Genomic DNA, 13,734 nt, shown 5'->3' with positions numbered 1-13,734 from the left:
AACCATAAGATGAACTCATATCACTGTCTCTGAGTTTCATTTATTATAGTTCTCTCCAGATTTATTTTTGCAAAATAATACCACAAAAATGAAAATGACCAAATTCCTTTGTTTAATCCATGTGCTGATAAGTGTTCATTTGTTATTTGACAGAAAATTATTAAAGAAATACTGCAGCATTAACTTAATTCTTTCACTTTAATTTTATGAGGAATTTCCCACATTTAGGGATTACTTTATTTATCTTAGAAATTACCTTAACAGTTGTTTCCCACTAGTGAAAATAAGTAAAGAAAATAAAAATGAATCTGCATTTTAAGTATGGAGTTACAGAACATACCTTTCTTTTAGCTTCTAATATATTTTTCTCTAACTCAGCTGGAATCATCCTTCCCCTTAAAAATACAATAAATTAATTACTTTAAAAATATACATACCAATTCTACCAATGAGAGGAATAGATGATATGCAAAACTAAAAAAAAAAATAGTTTTTAGTTTCTCCCTAATGTATTTCTTAGGTAAATATTTAGTTATTAGGTAATGTTCAGTAAACAGATATTAGGTAAATGTTCAGGTCCCAAAAACCAATGGTAAATATCACGTTGAATTAAAGAATGCTTAGTGTGCTATTCAGTCATCTTAAAATTTGTATTACTTTTCTAAGAAAGATGCAGAAGGATAATCTCTCTTTCAAGTTATTAAACTTCATTTTAAAGTAAAAATCTCTTCTCTGGCACATACCCTCACCTAACCCTAGATCTAACCTTAAACCTAGCCCAAGATCTAGGAAAGGACAAAAAAAAAAAAAAAGATGTAGTATATATACACTATGGATTATTACTCAGCCATAAAAAAAAAAAAACACTGAAATCTTGCCATTTGCAAGGACATGGATAGAGCTAGAGGGTATAATGCTAAGCAAAATAAGTCAGTCAGAGAAAGACAAATATCGTACGGTTTCACTCATATGTGGAATTTAGGAGACAAAACATATGAACAAATGGGGAGGAGGCAAACCATGAAACAGACTTCCAACTCTAGAGAACAAACATGGTCACCAGAGAGAAGATAGGTGGAGGGATGAGTGAAACAGGTGATGGGGACGGCCCTAGTTGTAATAAGAACCAGGTGATGTATGGAAGTGTTGAATCACTGTATTGTACACATGAAACTAATATTATATTGTATATTAACTGAGAATTTAAATAGAGACTTTCAAAAAAAAAAGCAAAAAACTCCTGACATCAAGGAATAAAAATCAGGAATCCACTTGATGAGGGAGGAAAAAGGGTGGCAAATTTCAGATGGCCTTCACATTTCTTCATAGCAAATATCTGAGAAAAAAAAGTCAACACTTTTTTACTCCATCCGGGTATCAGATTGCAACCTAGCATGCCTACAGATGATTCACTGGAAGCATTCCTACTAATGTCAGGAATAAGATACGGGATGCTCACTACCATTAGTGTTATAGTATTTTTCTGAAGAAATTATTATTTAAACGTATGATAGAAAGAAAGAAAAGAAAAGGAAAAAAGGGAAGAAAAAAGAAAAGAGGAAAAAACCCTAATGGAAGTATCTATGACTGCATACCTAGAATACCTAAATTTATGCATTAAAAAGCTTTTGAAAATAATAAGAATGCTTAGCAATTGGGTGCTTACAAAAGTAAGTCATGTTCCTATTTTTAAAAACTAATTGTTGTGAATAAATAATAGAATATCCCATTCATAATAATAAAAAAGATGTAAAGTATCTTGGACAGGCATGATTCTCAGGAGGTGCACACAGAATATAAAAAGAAAATCAAACAACTTGTGAGAAAGTACTGAATAATAAACATAAAATTTGTAAGATATTTTATATTCATTTACTTTATATTTCAGAATTTCTAAATATATAAAGATGTCTTACAAGCCAATAACAAATAATAAACAACCAATAAAAAGTAGGCAAAGAACATGAACAGATAAATCATGGTAATGTACAATTGGCTGATCAGAATTTTCAATTATAAAGGTATTGATAATATTCAGGTTTAGCATTGTATTGAAGAGCATCAATTAACTTAAAAATGTTTGAAAGGCAAATAAAAAAACTTTATGATACTGTAAATCCAGACATTCTTTGAATCAATAATCTAGTTTCTAGGAATTGATGTGAGATATTCAAACATAGACTCTCAAATGTTTTTATACAATTATATTCATTTAACCACTGCTATTAAATACTAACATCTAGGAGGAAACCCTTAAGTGTCCTTTAAAATAAGATTTGTGAAATTCTGTTACATGTATAAAAGGAAAACTCTGAAGTAATTAAAAATAATAAAGAAAGTCTTATAATTCATGGGATAAGATTTCTAAAACATATTCTAAAACCAAAAAGCTATGAAAGCAAATTATAGAATACAGCACAGAACTGATGTGTGAATAAGTTTGATATGCATAAAAATGATCTTCTGACTATATGTAATATTTGTAATCTTACTTATTTCTAAAGCATGGTATTCAAGGAAAATAGAAAAATATTTTTACTTTGTAGAGTGCTAAAGCAGTTGATATTATTATATTTTTATATTTATTTATATTATATGTAATTCAATATATTTAAAATAGGGAAGATACGCGACAGTCCTATTTAGCAAAGAAATTTTAAGAGTAGAAAAGGAAAACTTTGGTGCTTCTTAATTACAGCAGCTAAAATTTATTGAAACGGGGAAAGTATTCCTTCTAAAAATTGGAATAGGAAATAGGATTTTAATCTATGAAGCATAATGATAATAACAATTTTTGAGAATGTGTTAGAAACATACCTTTCATCACATTTTACCTCAATTACATTGTCAGTTCCAATACCAAGTATTGCTGCAGCTTTTTTTACTGAATAATGACCCTTGGGCAAAAATGAAAATAGGCAAGGCATTAAATTCTCTGAAATCAATGATAATTTACACGAGTGCATTTGGACACACATACACATAGTTTTGAATGGGTTTGTGCATGTATAAATGTATATACACATGTACGGGTCTCAAGGCATATTTCTAGACCCTCATCATGACATTTGTTCAGATGAAGAAGGTTGTGACACCTCTTTTAGAAGACACTGTCACACAACTCTTTGCATGCAGTAAGAGTTTGAATACCCTAGTTCTCCATGTACATAGAAAGTTATGTCACTTATAAATCTAGCAACAATATTCCCCAGTGATAAAATCCTTGCAGGTTCCAGATAGCTGTAACTCTTGCATTACAGATACGTATTTTTTTAAACCATGAGGCTTGGAGAAATGAGTTGATTCTTCTGATGCCTGCAATTCTTAATTTTGACTTTGATACCAACCTTGATTTCTTGCCTTCTAGATAGCTATTTCCTTGTGTCATGCTACCTGGTGTAAATAATATCAGTGAGATGGAGGTATTAACCAGGTCAAGATATGAACTTGGACCTAGTTATTTTTAGTTTCCAAGAGAAAATCAGATATATGAAAGAAAAAATGCATAAATGTAAACCCTAACTATGCTCCATTTCAATGAAGAATGCACCAATTAAATAGGACATGATTTTTATCTACATTATAGAATTCCAGCATATTTGCTCATTATATGCAAAAAATTATATGTCAAAAGATAAAAATGACATTTCTAACTAAGTAAGAATCTTAAGTTATGTTAAATGTTACAGCAAATGACATTAAACATGCAGCAGTGGTCTCCAACTTGATAATGTGCATATATATATAATGCTAATTTGAGTTTGGTCATGGAAACATACTGCCAACACAGGGACATTTCAAAGAAAACCTGGTGTTGGCAGACAATTTAAGGTAGAATTTTCAAACTGGGACTACCATTACAAATGTTTTAATATTACAAATGTTGCTGAGGAGAAAAGAAAAAGAGTGACCAGACTTATTATAGGGACAAATCAATTTTTTTTTAAAAAAAAAAAGCATTGATGCTGTGCACAAGGTTGGAGCATTAAAACAAAAGGAGACATCAGTGGATACACTATCAATATCAGAAACATTTGGCCAGAACATAGTCTATAAAAATAAGCCTTTTCTTTTTAACTGATTCTTTTGATCCTCACTGGAAAAATAAAATATTAATCACATTCTTCTCCTCATTCAATGATAAAGAGAATCATTAAATTAAGAGTTTAAAATTTTTATACCATGATTTTTTTTGGTAAAGATATAAGGCTTTATATTTATAATCACATTTTTGTTAGTTTCTCATATTTTGGAATTAAATTTTAATCCTGAATCATCTGTATTGCTAATCTCCGGGGCCTATATTGACTGGAAAGTTGTTTTTTCTCTTTCTCATATCAATATGCAGACCTAGACACAGAGATTACTGAATCTATATATTGTTAGAGTAAAGCTAATGTTCTCAGACTTACAATTACCTTACAGTTTATCTTAGAAGGTTCTTAAAAGTTGGCAAACTCTAGACTCGATACTTACTTGTTCAGAAACAAATAACACAATACACAGAAGTGCAGTCATGCCTTGTCTTTTTATCTCTGGATATTGTTTATAACGAGCAACTAATATACCATAGAGATTGGATATACTTCCACCTATACAAGAGAAATAGTGACTGTTAACCTAATTTCAAAATTCAGAAATATTTATTGAAATCATTACATTTTGAGAGCTCTCTGAAACTAATCATAACTTTTAGATTTATGGAAATTTTGTTTATAACTAACACAATGGCCTATGAACATCTATCTCCTAAAAATAATATCATTTGTTGAAACATGCTTTGAGTGTCTCCTACTATATATTGCATTTAGTTTAGAGAAATTATTTCTTGGTGTTTCTTACCAGGTGCAAATATTCCGTCTGCTTCTGTTTCTCCCCAGCCAATGATTTCATACATTTTCTTAAGAAGTATTGTTTCCATGACAGTGAATACAGGAGCTACTTCATAGGTAAACCTATATTACATACATAGATTTCCACTGTGAATCATATAAATTGGAAAAGGATAAATAAAATCATGTGCTAGATAAGGTCATACATTTTTTTGTATTCTATAGAAGATTGTACAAGAAAGAGTTAAAACTTATATGCTCTAAATCACCCCTTCCAGATTAAGAATATATTCGTTCTATAAAGAAAGTATCATGTATCATGGACTCCAATGTACTGTGCAGTAACTAGGAATTTCTTTCCCACCGAAAGGAATTCTGAAAGCAAGCCTTAGCGCCTCAGTACATACACAATACTGTTATGACCAGAAAATGCCCAGTTATGTGTGTGTGTATATATATATATATGTTCTCCAAAACATTGTCTGTAGTTCTAGATCTCTTTCTAACTTGCCATATGTAGAGAAAGCTACAGACAATGTTTCGCAGAAAATGAAATAAGTAGAAAAAGCTTTTTCTCAAAATCATTTGATAAAGATTTTCTACCTAAAGATTCTACTTTGGGCAAACAACCAAAAAAAAAAAAAAAACCTTAAAACTATTATGTTTTCCAGTAGTAGCTCAAAGCAAGTAGATGGTACAAGGCAAGATCCGCATGAGACTCATGAACAAGAATTGAAAGCATGGCAATGGGGACTCTCCTCTGAGTCAAACTGTGAGATTAGAGTCCCTTCCACAAAATGAAGCAGCTAAGATTAAAAAGAAGGCTAAACACTTTTGTCTATACATACCAGGTACAATAAGCAATGAAGTGTTTAACAGTACATTCTGAAATCAGAGTTGGTTCAGTTATTTTCAAGAAATTCTTTTATTTGTCCTCAAAAACCTTTTTAAAGACCCCTGTACATGTTCTCGTATAAAGATGTCAGTATCATACACCAGTTGTGTGCTACTTTAGATGCTCTCAGCTTGCTCTGTCTCTAAAGCCTGTGGATACTATTCAGTCCCAGCCACTGCTGTGAGCACTTTCACTCAGACATACCCACAACCCAACAGAGAATCACCTCCCACCTACAAGGAAGGCACTGACCTCCAGCCTAGGGGTCTCTTTTTGCATCCAGGCAGGACAAGCCATGGAATCTGCTGGGAGTGCCAGAAAAGTCCCCAGCCCTGGGGAAGTTAACATCCCATAGTGCAGTCCTTTGGCCATAAAAGACCTGGTGGGGAAAGAGTGGACTGCCCTTTGAAGCAATTGTTTATAGGAGGGCACAGCATCCCAGAAGATGAAGCCTTTGCTTCTGCTTATCCTCATGGTCTCCAGGTCTAGTCTCATGTTGCTCTTCTTCCCTGTCCTGACCCCCTTCACCTACCCTCAACCCTGTTCTTCAGAATGCCATGGCCTATTACCGAAGTAACATATATGCTCTTGCTCAAGAGCTCCACACAGAGATCCAGTGAGGAAACCCATTCCATATGAGAATTAAGATTCTAGTTCTAAGAGGAACAAAGTAAGCAGCAAGCCTTATATGCTGATATTTCAATCAGGCTCATTTCTGCCAGCACATGCTGTGCCAGTTTCAAGGTCTACACTACCTTTCTGATCCTCTCCCAGTTCCATGGGGTAGGTATTATCATTTTCAGACAACAGAGACTCACTAAACTTGCCAGCACTGTAGACGGTAGAATTAGAACTGGAATCCAGTTATTTCCACTCCGCATGTTCCCACTAGCTCAGATTATGGTAAGAGATCTCCGTTCATTAAAAAGGAAGAAACTGAAGGTAAAGAAGACTCTGAAGTCCCTTCTCTCTGCATCTCCCATGTGTTCTTTTTACTCTATTTCTGCTTAAGCAAAGAATCTGTATTTTCCTCACATAGAGAATGATTAAGTCTCATAACAATGGGATTCTAAACAATGGAATAAGATTTATAAATTGAGTTTTCTGTAATCCATTTATATAGCAAAGAAACATATTCTCTCAAAAGATAAAGTTTTTTTTCAAGTAACATATTGCTCTATGCCTATTTCAAGGGCCATTATCAAGCAATAAAAATTTTTAAAAAAATTAAAAATAGTGGCTTGTGTAAGCCATTTATGTTTGCATTTTGTACCTACAAAATGCTGATCACTACCACGTACCATGCATCATTAAAACCCCAATGAAAACTAAACAGTTAAAGTAAGCCTTAGTTTTTCCACACAGCAAAATAGTCTCTCCTCATAAACATTTAGTCGTTGGTTTTAAAGTTTAAATTCCTACCAGCTCTCTCTTTTGATTGCTAGTTAAATTATATTAACATTTGACACAGACTGTTCCTCTCAATTTCACACCTAATCATTTCTCTGTCCTTTTAACCTTGAAAAATAGTGCCCCCAAATTAACTTTACTTCCAAACACTGCAGCAGTAGATCTAATTTTTGTATGACAACAGTTTTGCTGTGGCAAAGGTCAAATTTTTAAAGAATCACGTTGGAGTTGGATTTAGATTTCCTTTAAAAGTTTACTTTCTTCACCTCTGATTAGATTTAGGTTCTAATTTATATTCAGGCAACTTCCTATACACTTGTGTGTGGGTTTCAGACTACTGTGTGCAATGGGCTCCATGGGGTAGTGTTTAAATGATTCCAACACTGGAACTGGACTCACAGTTTGCACATTAGTAATTCAGACTAATCAACTGACTATTACTACTGACTGGGGAATTCTGATCTTGGAAGTTTCTAGAGATGGTCCAGAAGAAGGGATAAACCTCAAACATGTCTCCCAGGGAACATGCAGCAGATTCTTTGCATTTCTCTCAGGGTATAGACTACTTGTTTTTGATACAGCAAGCAAAAATATACAAACTACACCTCTAAAAAAACAAAAACAAAATAAACAATGAAAAAAACAAACTACATCTCTGCTCTTGTTTACGGGTGTCTATGAGGCTCACCCTCCTTGGCCCAGAAAGATACTCACATGTTGGTATTGGCAGTGGCGGTCAACCATTCCCCAGCAAGTCCAACCACATCTAGCCCACTGGAGAGCTGGTTAAAAAAGCGAGGATGTCCTAGAAAAAAAAAAGACAAAACTGCAAATGAACCAAAATAAAAACAGGGCTAAAACATGGTTTAATTTGATTAGCAGGTTTTTTGTTATCAGGTATTCAGGGATCAATCACACATAAACTAATTTTTTCATTCAATAGACATTACTGAGAGCTAACATATGCAGGGACGGTGCTCAACACTGGGGACACAGTAGTAAACAAGATAGACAGAGCCACTACTGTGTGAATCTTACTGACCAGTGGAAGAAAAAGGTATTAAATAATGACACAAATGTGTTCAATTGCAATTCCGAAAAGCACCACAAAGGAAAAGATCAGGATGTCAGTAAGACCATTCCTCTGAGTCCTAAGGCAGTCTGGGGAGCAGGAGAAGCAATCTTTAGAGAAGGCTTCTTGTAGGATGTGATCTTTCAGGTAAGATCTAAAATTTGCTTCCAGCCAGAGAGTAGAGGAGATGCATCATGGTTATGAGGAGTAGCTTGTGAGAAGTCACTGAGTTGAGAAATTAGTTCTCTCCTTAACTCCATAACAGATTGTTCTTTGCACTTCTTTTAATATTTATTTCTTTTTTTTTAAGATTTAATTTATTTATTCATAAGAGACACAGAGAGAGGCAGAGACATGGGCAGAGGGAGAAGCAGGCTCCCTAAGGGGAGGCCAATGAGGAACTTGATCCCAGGACCCCATGATCCTGACCTGAGCCAAACGCAGACGCTCAACCACTGAGCCACCCAGAGCTACTCAGGTGCCCCATTTTAGGACCTATCCTAATGATGACTTGCATCACAATTCTTTGCAAACCTCTTTTCCCTCTGGTCACTTACCCCTGTTTGCAGCACCACTCCTCCCATAGCACATGCATAGTTTCTAACGAGTAGGGGCCCAGTTAATGTTCATTAAATCGGGAGGAATGGCATGTCTGGAAGTTGTGGCTGTGTGAGAAATGCTTCTTTCTATCATTTACTTTTCGCTTTCTCAGCATCTTTGCTTTTTCCCTCTGTGCTTAGTACTGGGAAATGCAAATGGAGGGAATGGGTCCCTAGAGATTGGCCTACATTTGCAATGCTGACTAAGGGAAGGATAAAGAACTTGATTTACATCTGTCAGAGTCCTTCCCAATTGCAATGCTGTTTTTCAGAACTTCCTTTTGCTATTTTATTTCAGACTAAAACTTACTTCAACTTGACATTCTCTTTCTATGGTTGAACTTAGTCTTGAAACATGCCTTCTATTTCGGAATCCTATGAGACTTTCTTTTTGTCTTATTCAATATTTTTCTGGTTGTAAATATACTACATATTACAGAAGTGCCTGAATAGAAAATGATATACACAGAACAGTAATTTTTATGCATATATGTAGAGAAAGTATCTACATAGTTATCCAAATATTTATAATAAATACATTTGGAAGATATAATTTAAGAACATATTTATTATAAATAGGTAGTTTTGTATTTGTGCATGTACATATATATACTTTCAAACAGAGTTTAAAATATAGTTAAATATAATTGATATCATATTGAGCATGTTATTTTGTAGTATGATTACAAAATCATGATTTTATAATGATTAAAATTTTGTATAATGATTAAAATGATTATAATAATGATTTTTATAATGATTAAAATTCTGTGAGAAATTCCTTAGGACTTTAAATGATACCGTTGCAGAGTATCCTCTCAAAGGATATCCAGTTTATATAAGATAAATATCAAAATGAGTATACTTTTTTTGGTTCTTGTTATTAAAATTAATGCAAAAATGAGCATTCTTTAATATAAGTCATTTTTGTTTGTTGGCATGTTGATGTTTGATCTGAAGATAAATATTTGCGATGCTTAAAGTTTCTGGGATGTCAAAAATACATTAAGTGTCTATTGGATGTCTATCAAATACAAGGCAAGTCATCATATACAAATGATTTCCAGTTATTAAAATATACATGAAATATTTTCACAAATCACATAATAAGAAATGAATAATAAACTGGATATAGATTGTATTTGAACTCTTTTTTGTATACCTCTTTCCAAAGATTATGTTTTACATATGGAGCATTACATGTTCCAAATGTAAGTATACATTTGATTTTGGGAAAAGGGTCGATAGAGTCTATTCAAGCAGTGTTAGCTCCTGGAAATATCACTGCTTTAAGTGGTTAAGAATAAAGTTATGATACAATTAATCAGAAAATGCAATTTCTAAAATTATGTACATATACATAATTATACATATACTTTTATGTCTATATATTTTATTGATGTAAAAGGATAATCAGGGAAAGCCCTGGTGGCTCAGCAGTTTATCACCACCATGGCCTGATCCTGGAGTCCCTGAGTCCCATGTCGGGCTCCCTGCATGGAGCCTGCTTCTCCCTCTGCCTGTGTCTCTGCCTCTCTCTCTGTGTCTCTCATGAATAAATAAAATGATTTTTAAAAAATGAGTATGACCAAATAAAATAGATAAATGGAAATAAGTAAGTTAAATTTATAATTAGTTGCCATTGGGATATAACCTCCCAAACCCAAACTATTTTATTTACTTCTCTTTGTTAATTAATAAAAAAATTCATACGTGATAACACCAATTTGAAAATAAACTAGACAAATGTTTTAAATAAAAATGAGTAAAACGACCATTTTCAACATACACATAAACTCAAGACTATTCAATCAGTTTCCATTTCAGACGCATCAATTTGAATACCTGTTTTTACTCCATATTTTAAGGTATCTGTGCAGTCAACAAGTAACTGCTCCAAAGATTCAGGGTGGTCAGACAGTTCTAAGTTAAACCCATCCAAACCTTCAAGAAGTTGATGAGGATGATGAAAGTCCAGTATTTTAGTTTTAACATCAAAAGTTTTTTTGATGTAATGAAGAAGGATATTTGCCACTTGTAGCAAAAAACATTTTGTTAAATCTTTACTGTCCTTGGATGGCAACAAATCTAGAGGGAAGAAAAAAGAGATAAACAGCCAGGTCAGGTAACTAGAGTATCAAAGAAAATGACCATGGGGATAGAGTTTTGATTATTGGAAATTAAAGTTATTAAAAGGTTATGTCAATTAACAAGCAGAATTTTCCCAAATCTTTCTCATAATCTTCATTCAAAGTCACATTGTATAAAAATTTTCATCAAAGGAAAAAAAAGCCATTTTAGTTTAATGCCACTGGAGTAATTAAACCTTTAAGATCCCCAACTGGACCTTATTATATTTTCTTGTCAAAAAATGAGCTGGTAATTGTACTTTTAAAAGTAAATTAAAGCAGTGAGGGGTGCTGGGTGGCTCAGATAGTTTTAAGTTTCTGTTTCTTGATTTTGGCTCAGGTGATCTCCTGATCTCCTGCTAGGACTGGAGACTGCTTGAGATTTTCTCTCTCTCTCTATTCCTCCATAAACTTTCTCTCTCTCTTTCTCTTAAACAAAACAAAACAGAACAAATGTTAAAGCATCATCGTAATGAAATTACAATTGCTTCAATAAATACGTAGATGACAAAGTTTTATAAAAAAGAATGAAACAAATAACATTTGTTACTAATATCCATACCTGAAGCATAAGAATTTGATAAATCAGTCAACACATTCTCAGTCTGAGCATCTTTTGTCACATTTTTCTCAGTTGATTGAAAAGTATGATCAGATTTTTTTTTTCATCTGTTTCTTATCTAGGTTAAAAAGGAAGTATTTTGTCATTATTAAAACATGGTGATAACATGTATTTAGTGCTTTTATCTGTAATTAAATAGATGCTTTCAAGAAATTCATAATGATTGAAATTCTTATTTGTATTCATCCACATGCTATCTCTGGTGGGTATACACGAGAGAGAAATATTAAAATTACTGAAATTATGTAAGGCTTTTTTATAACCATATAGAGAACAAATGATACAATTTGTGATTGTTAGTTTTGTGTCAGTTTAGTGTACAGGATTGGGAATTTAGTAATTAAGACCTATAATGTTCAAATACAAATAACAATGCCTACTTCATAATAAGATCCTGCTATTAACATTTAACTATATATAACAATTTCTACTACATATTAAGAGTCTTAAGTGCCTTGCACACTTTCATCCTCACAATAATCCTACAATATAATCCCATTTTTCCCAGTATGCAGATGAAGAAAAAAATTTAAAGAAGCAATAGTAATAATTAATACTTTTTGAGCTCATATGATGGCTTAGATACTCTTCTAAAATCTCACATGTATTGCTCTACTCAGTCCTCATAACACAGGGCTATGGAATAGATGCTATTATTATTAATAAAAATAGTTTATATGGTGGAACTAGGATTTATAGATGGATGTTTGAATCCAAAGACCATTAAGTTTAAAAATCAGTATTTAAAAATAGTAAGTACTGAGATCCCCTTCAATAAAAATATTAAACCAAACATCTAATCCAGCAAATAAGTCATTCTTAAGTATCCTTTAATGTTCTGGGCAATGTGGGGGGAAAAAGGAAGTATAAACATTATTCATAACATCAAGGTGTTTACCTATAGCTAGACGGGATAAAATATGAAGTAATCAGAAAATAATTTCTAGCTAAATTTTATTGTTTTGACTTTATGAGGTTAGTGGTATTAATTGCTTCCAGTTTTAATGGATTTTTCTTAAAATAAAATAAGCCATTCCCTATATATTTCAGATTGCAATTTTAGACTATAGCAGAGTTAATTTGGTTTAGTTTTGATACAATGCTTAAGTATTTTAAATGTTTATGTAAGAGATAAAAATGTTATATTAGAGCTTTTTCCATAAATAATAACCTGATGCATGAAAAAAACTATATAAGACAGAAATTATAGAAATGTGAGATGATTTGCAAAGCATGCAGTGTACTGAAAAACAAGTTTCCATATTACATGTTGACCCAATAGACATATTAGTTTAATTCTTTAAACTTTTTTTTTTCTCAAGGGAAATTGCTTTTTAAAGTTTCACTGCTATACACAATGAAGAATAATTAATAATGTAATTAAATGCTAAAGTAACTAAAATTTTAGAAGCAAAACTTGTTTTAAATAATTAGTGGACACAACAATTACAAGAAAATATGAAATTTTAAAAATTCTACATATGGAACACTATTATAAATGTTTATAAAGAAATTATATAAAAACCAAAAGATTTGATATATTGGCATAAGAATTATCCTCCATTAACAGTTCAACTACACATTGAACCTACAACTTAAAACTATATTACATTTATATTTAATAACAAAATTATTGTTTTAAATATATAAGACAAAGATTATTAATGTTTTTGTCAAAATATATGATATATGATAAATATATGTGATTAATAATCACATAAAATAAGACTTTTTTGACATTCTGTACTTTTTGACAAGTGATACTCAAAATCCCACTCCTTCTCACAGAATTTCAACTTACTTGCCAGGCTGTATCCACACTCCTTGACATCCATGTTCCATGAAAAAGTAGTATCTGCTTTAAAAGAAGACCCAGAGCCAGGGTGTGCTTTTATGTAATAGAAAAGAACCTGACCAGGAAAGGTGTGTGACTGCTGTAACTTATGACATAGACTCTCAAAGTCCTTTTGATTGATGGCACAGAAATCTGAAGCAATTCCATTATTTGTAAAAAGGGCAGGGATACTTTTATTTGTTTAGAGAATTAAATAAAAGATGATTGTAATGTATTTGTGTTTAAACGTTATGGATTTTTAAAAGTATGACTTCATGTCAAAAAAGGAATGGGTTTCAACTTCCCTTTTGACAGTTACAACTCTTATCTGCAGGGTGAAG

General features: G+C 32.4%; 1 protein-coding gene across 1 annotated transcript in view; it reads right to left on the bottom strand.

Annotated features, from left to right (window-relative positions):
* The window catches only part of LOC129495458 (glutamate decarboxylase 1-like), a 28,746-nt gene extending 15,352 nt beyond the window's left edge, over nt 1-13,394 (bottom strand). Inside the window, exons 1-7 of the mRNA XM_055302993.1 lie at nt 13,361-13,394; nt 10,654-10,896; nt 7,852-7,942; nt 4,843-4,955; nt 4,477-4,592; nt 2,818-2,897; nt 341-395 (exon numbers count right to left, since the gene is read on the bottom strand). Coding sequence (XP_055158968.1) covers nt 341-395; nt 2,818-2,897; nt 4,477-4,592; nt 4,843-4,955; nt 7,852-7,942; nt 10,654-10,896; nt 13,361-13,394 — 732 coding nt within the window. The remainder of the gene's footprint in view (nt 1-340; nt 396-2,817; nt 2,898-4,476; nt 4,593-4,842; nt 4,956-7,851; nt 7,943-10,653; nt 10,897-13,360) is intronic.
* Between the last annotated feature and the right edge of the window lie 340 nt (nt 13,395-13,734).

The sequence above is a fragment of the Nyctereutes procyonoides genome, unplaced genomic scaffold (assembly GCF_905146905.1).
Source record: "Nyctereutes procyonoides isolate TBG_1078 unplaced genomic scaffold, NYPRO_anot_genome, whole genome shotgun sequence".
Lineage (NCBI taxonomy): Eukaryota > Metazoa > Chordata > Mammalia > Carnivora > Canidae > Nyctereutes > Nyctereutes procyonoides.
This window is presented reverse-complemented; position numbering and strand designations above follow the sequence as displayed.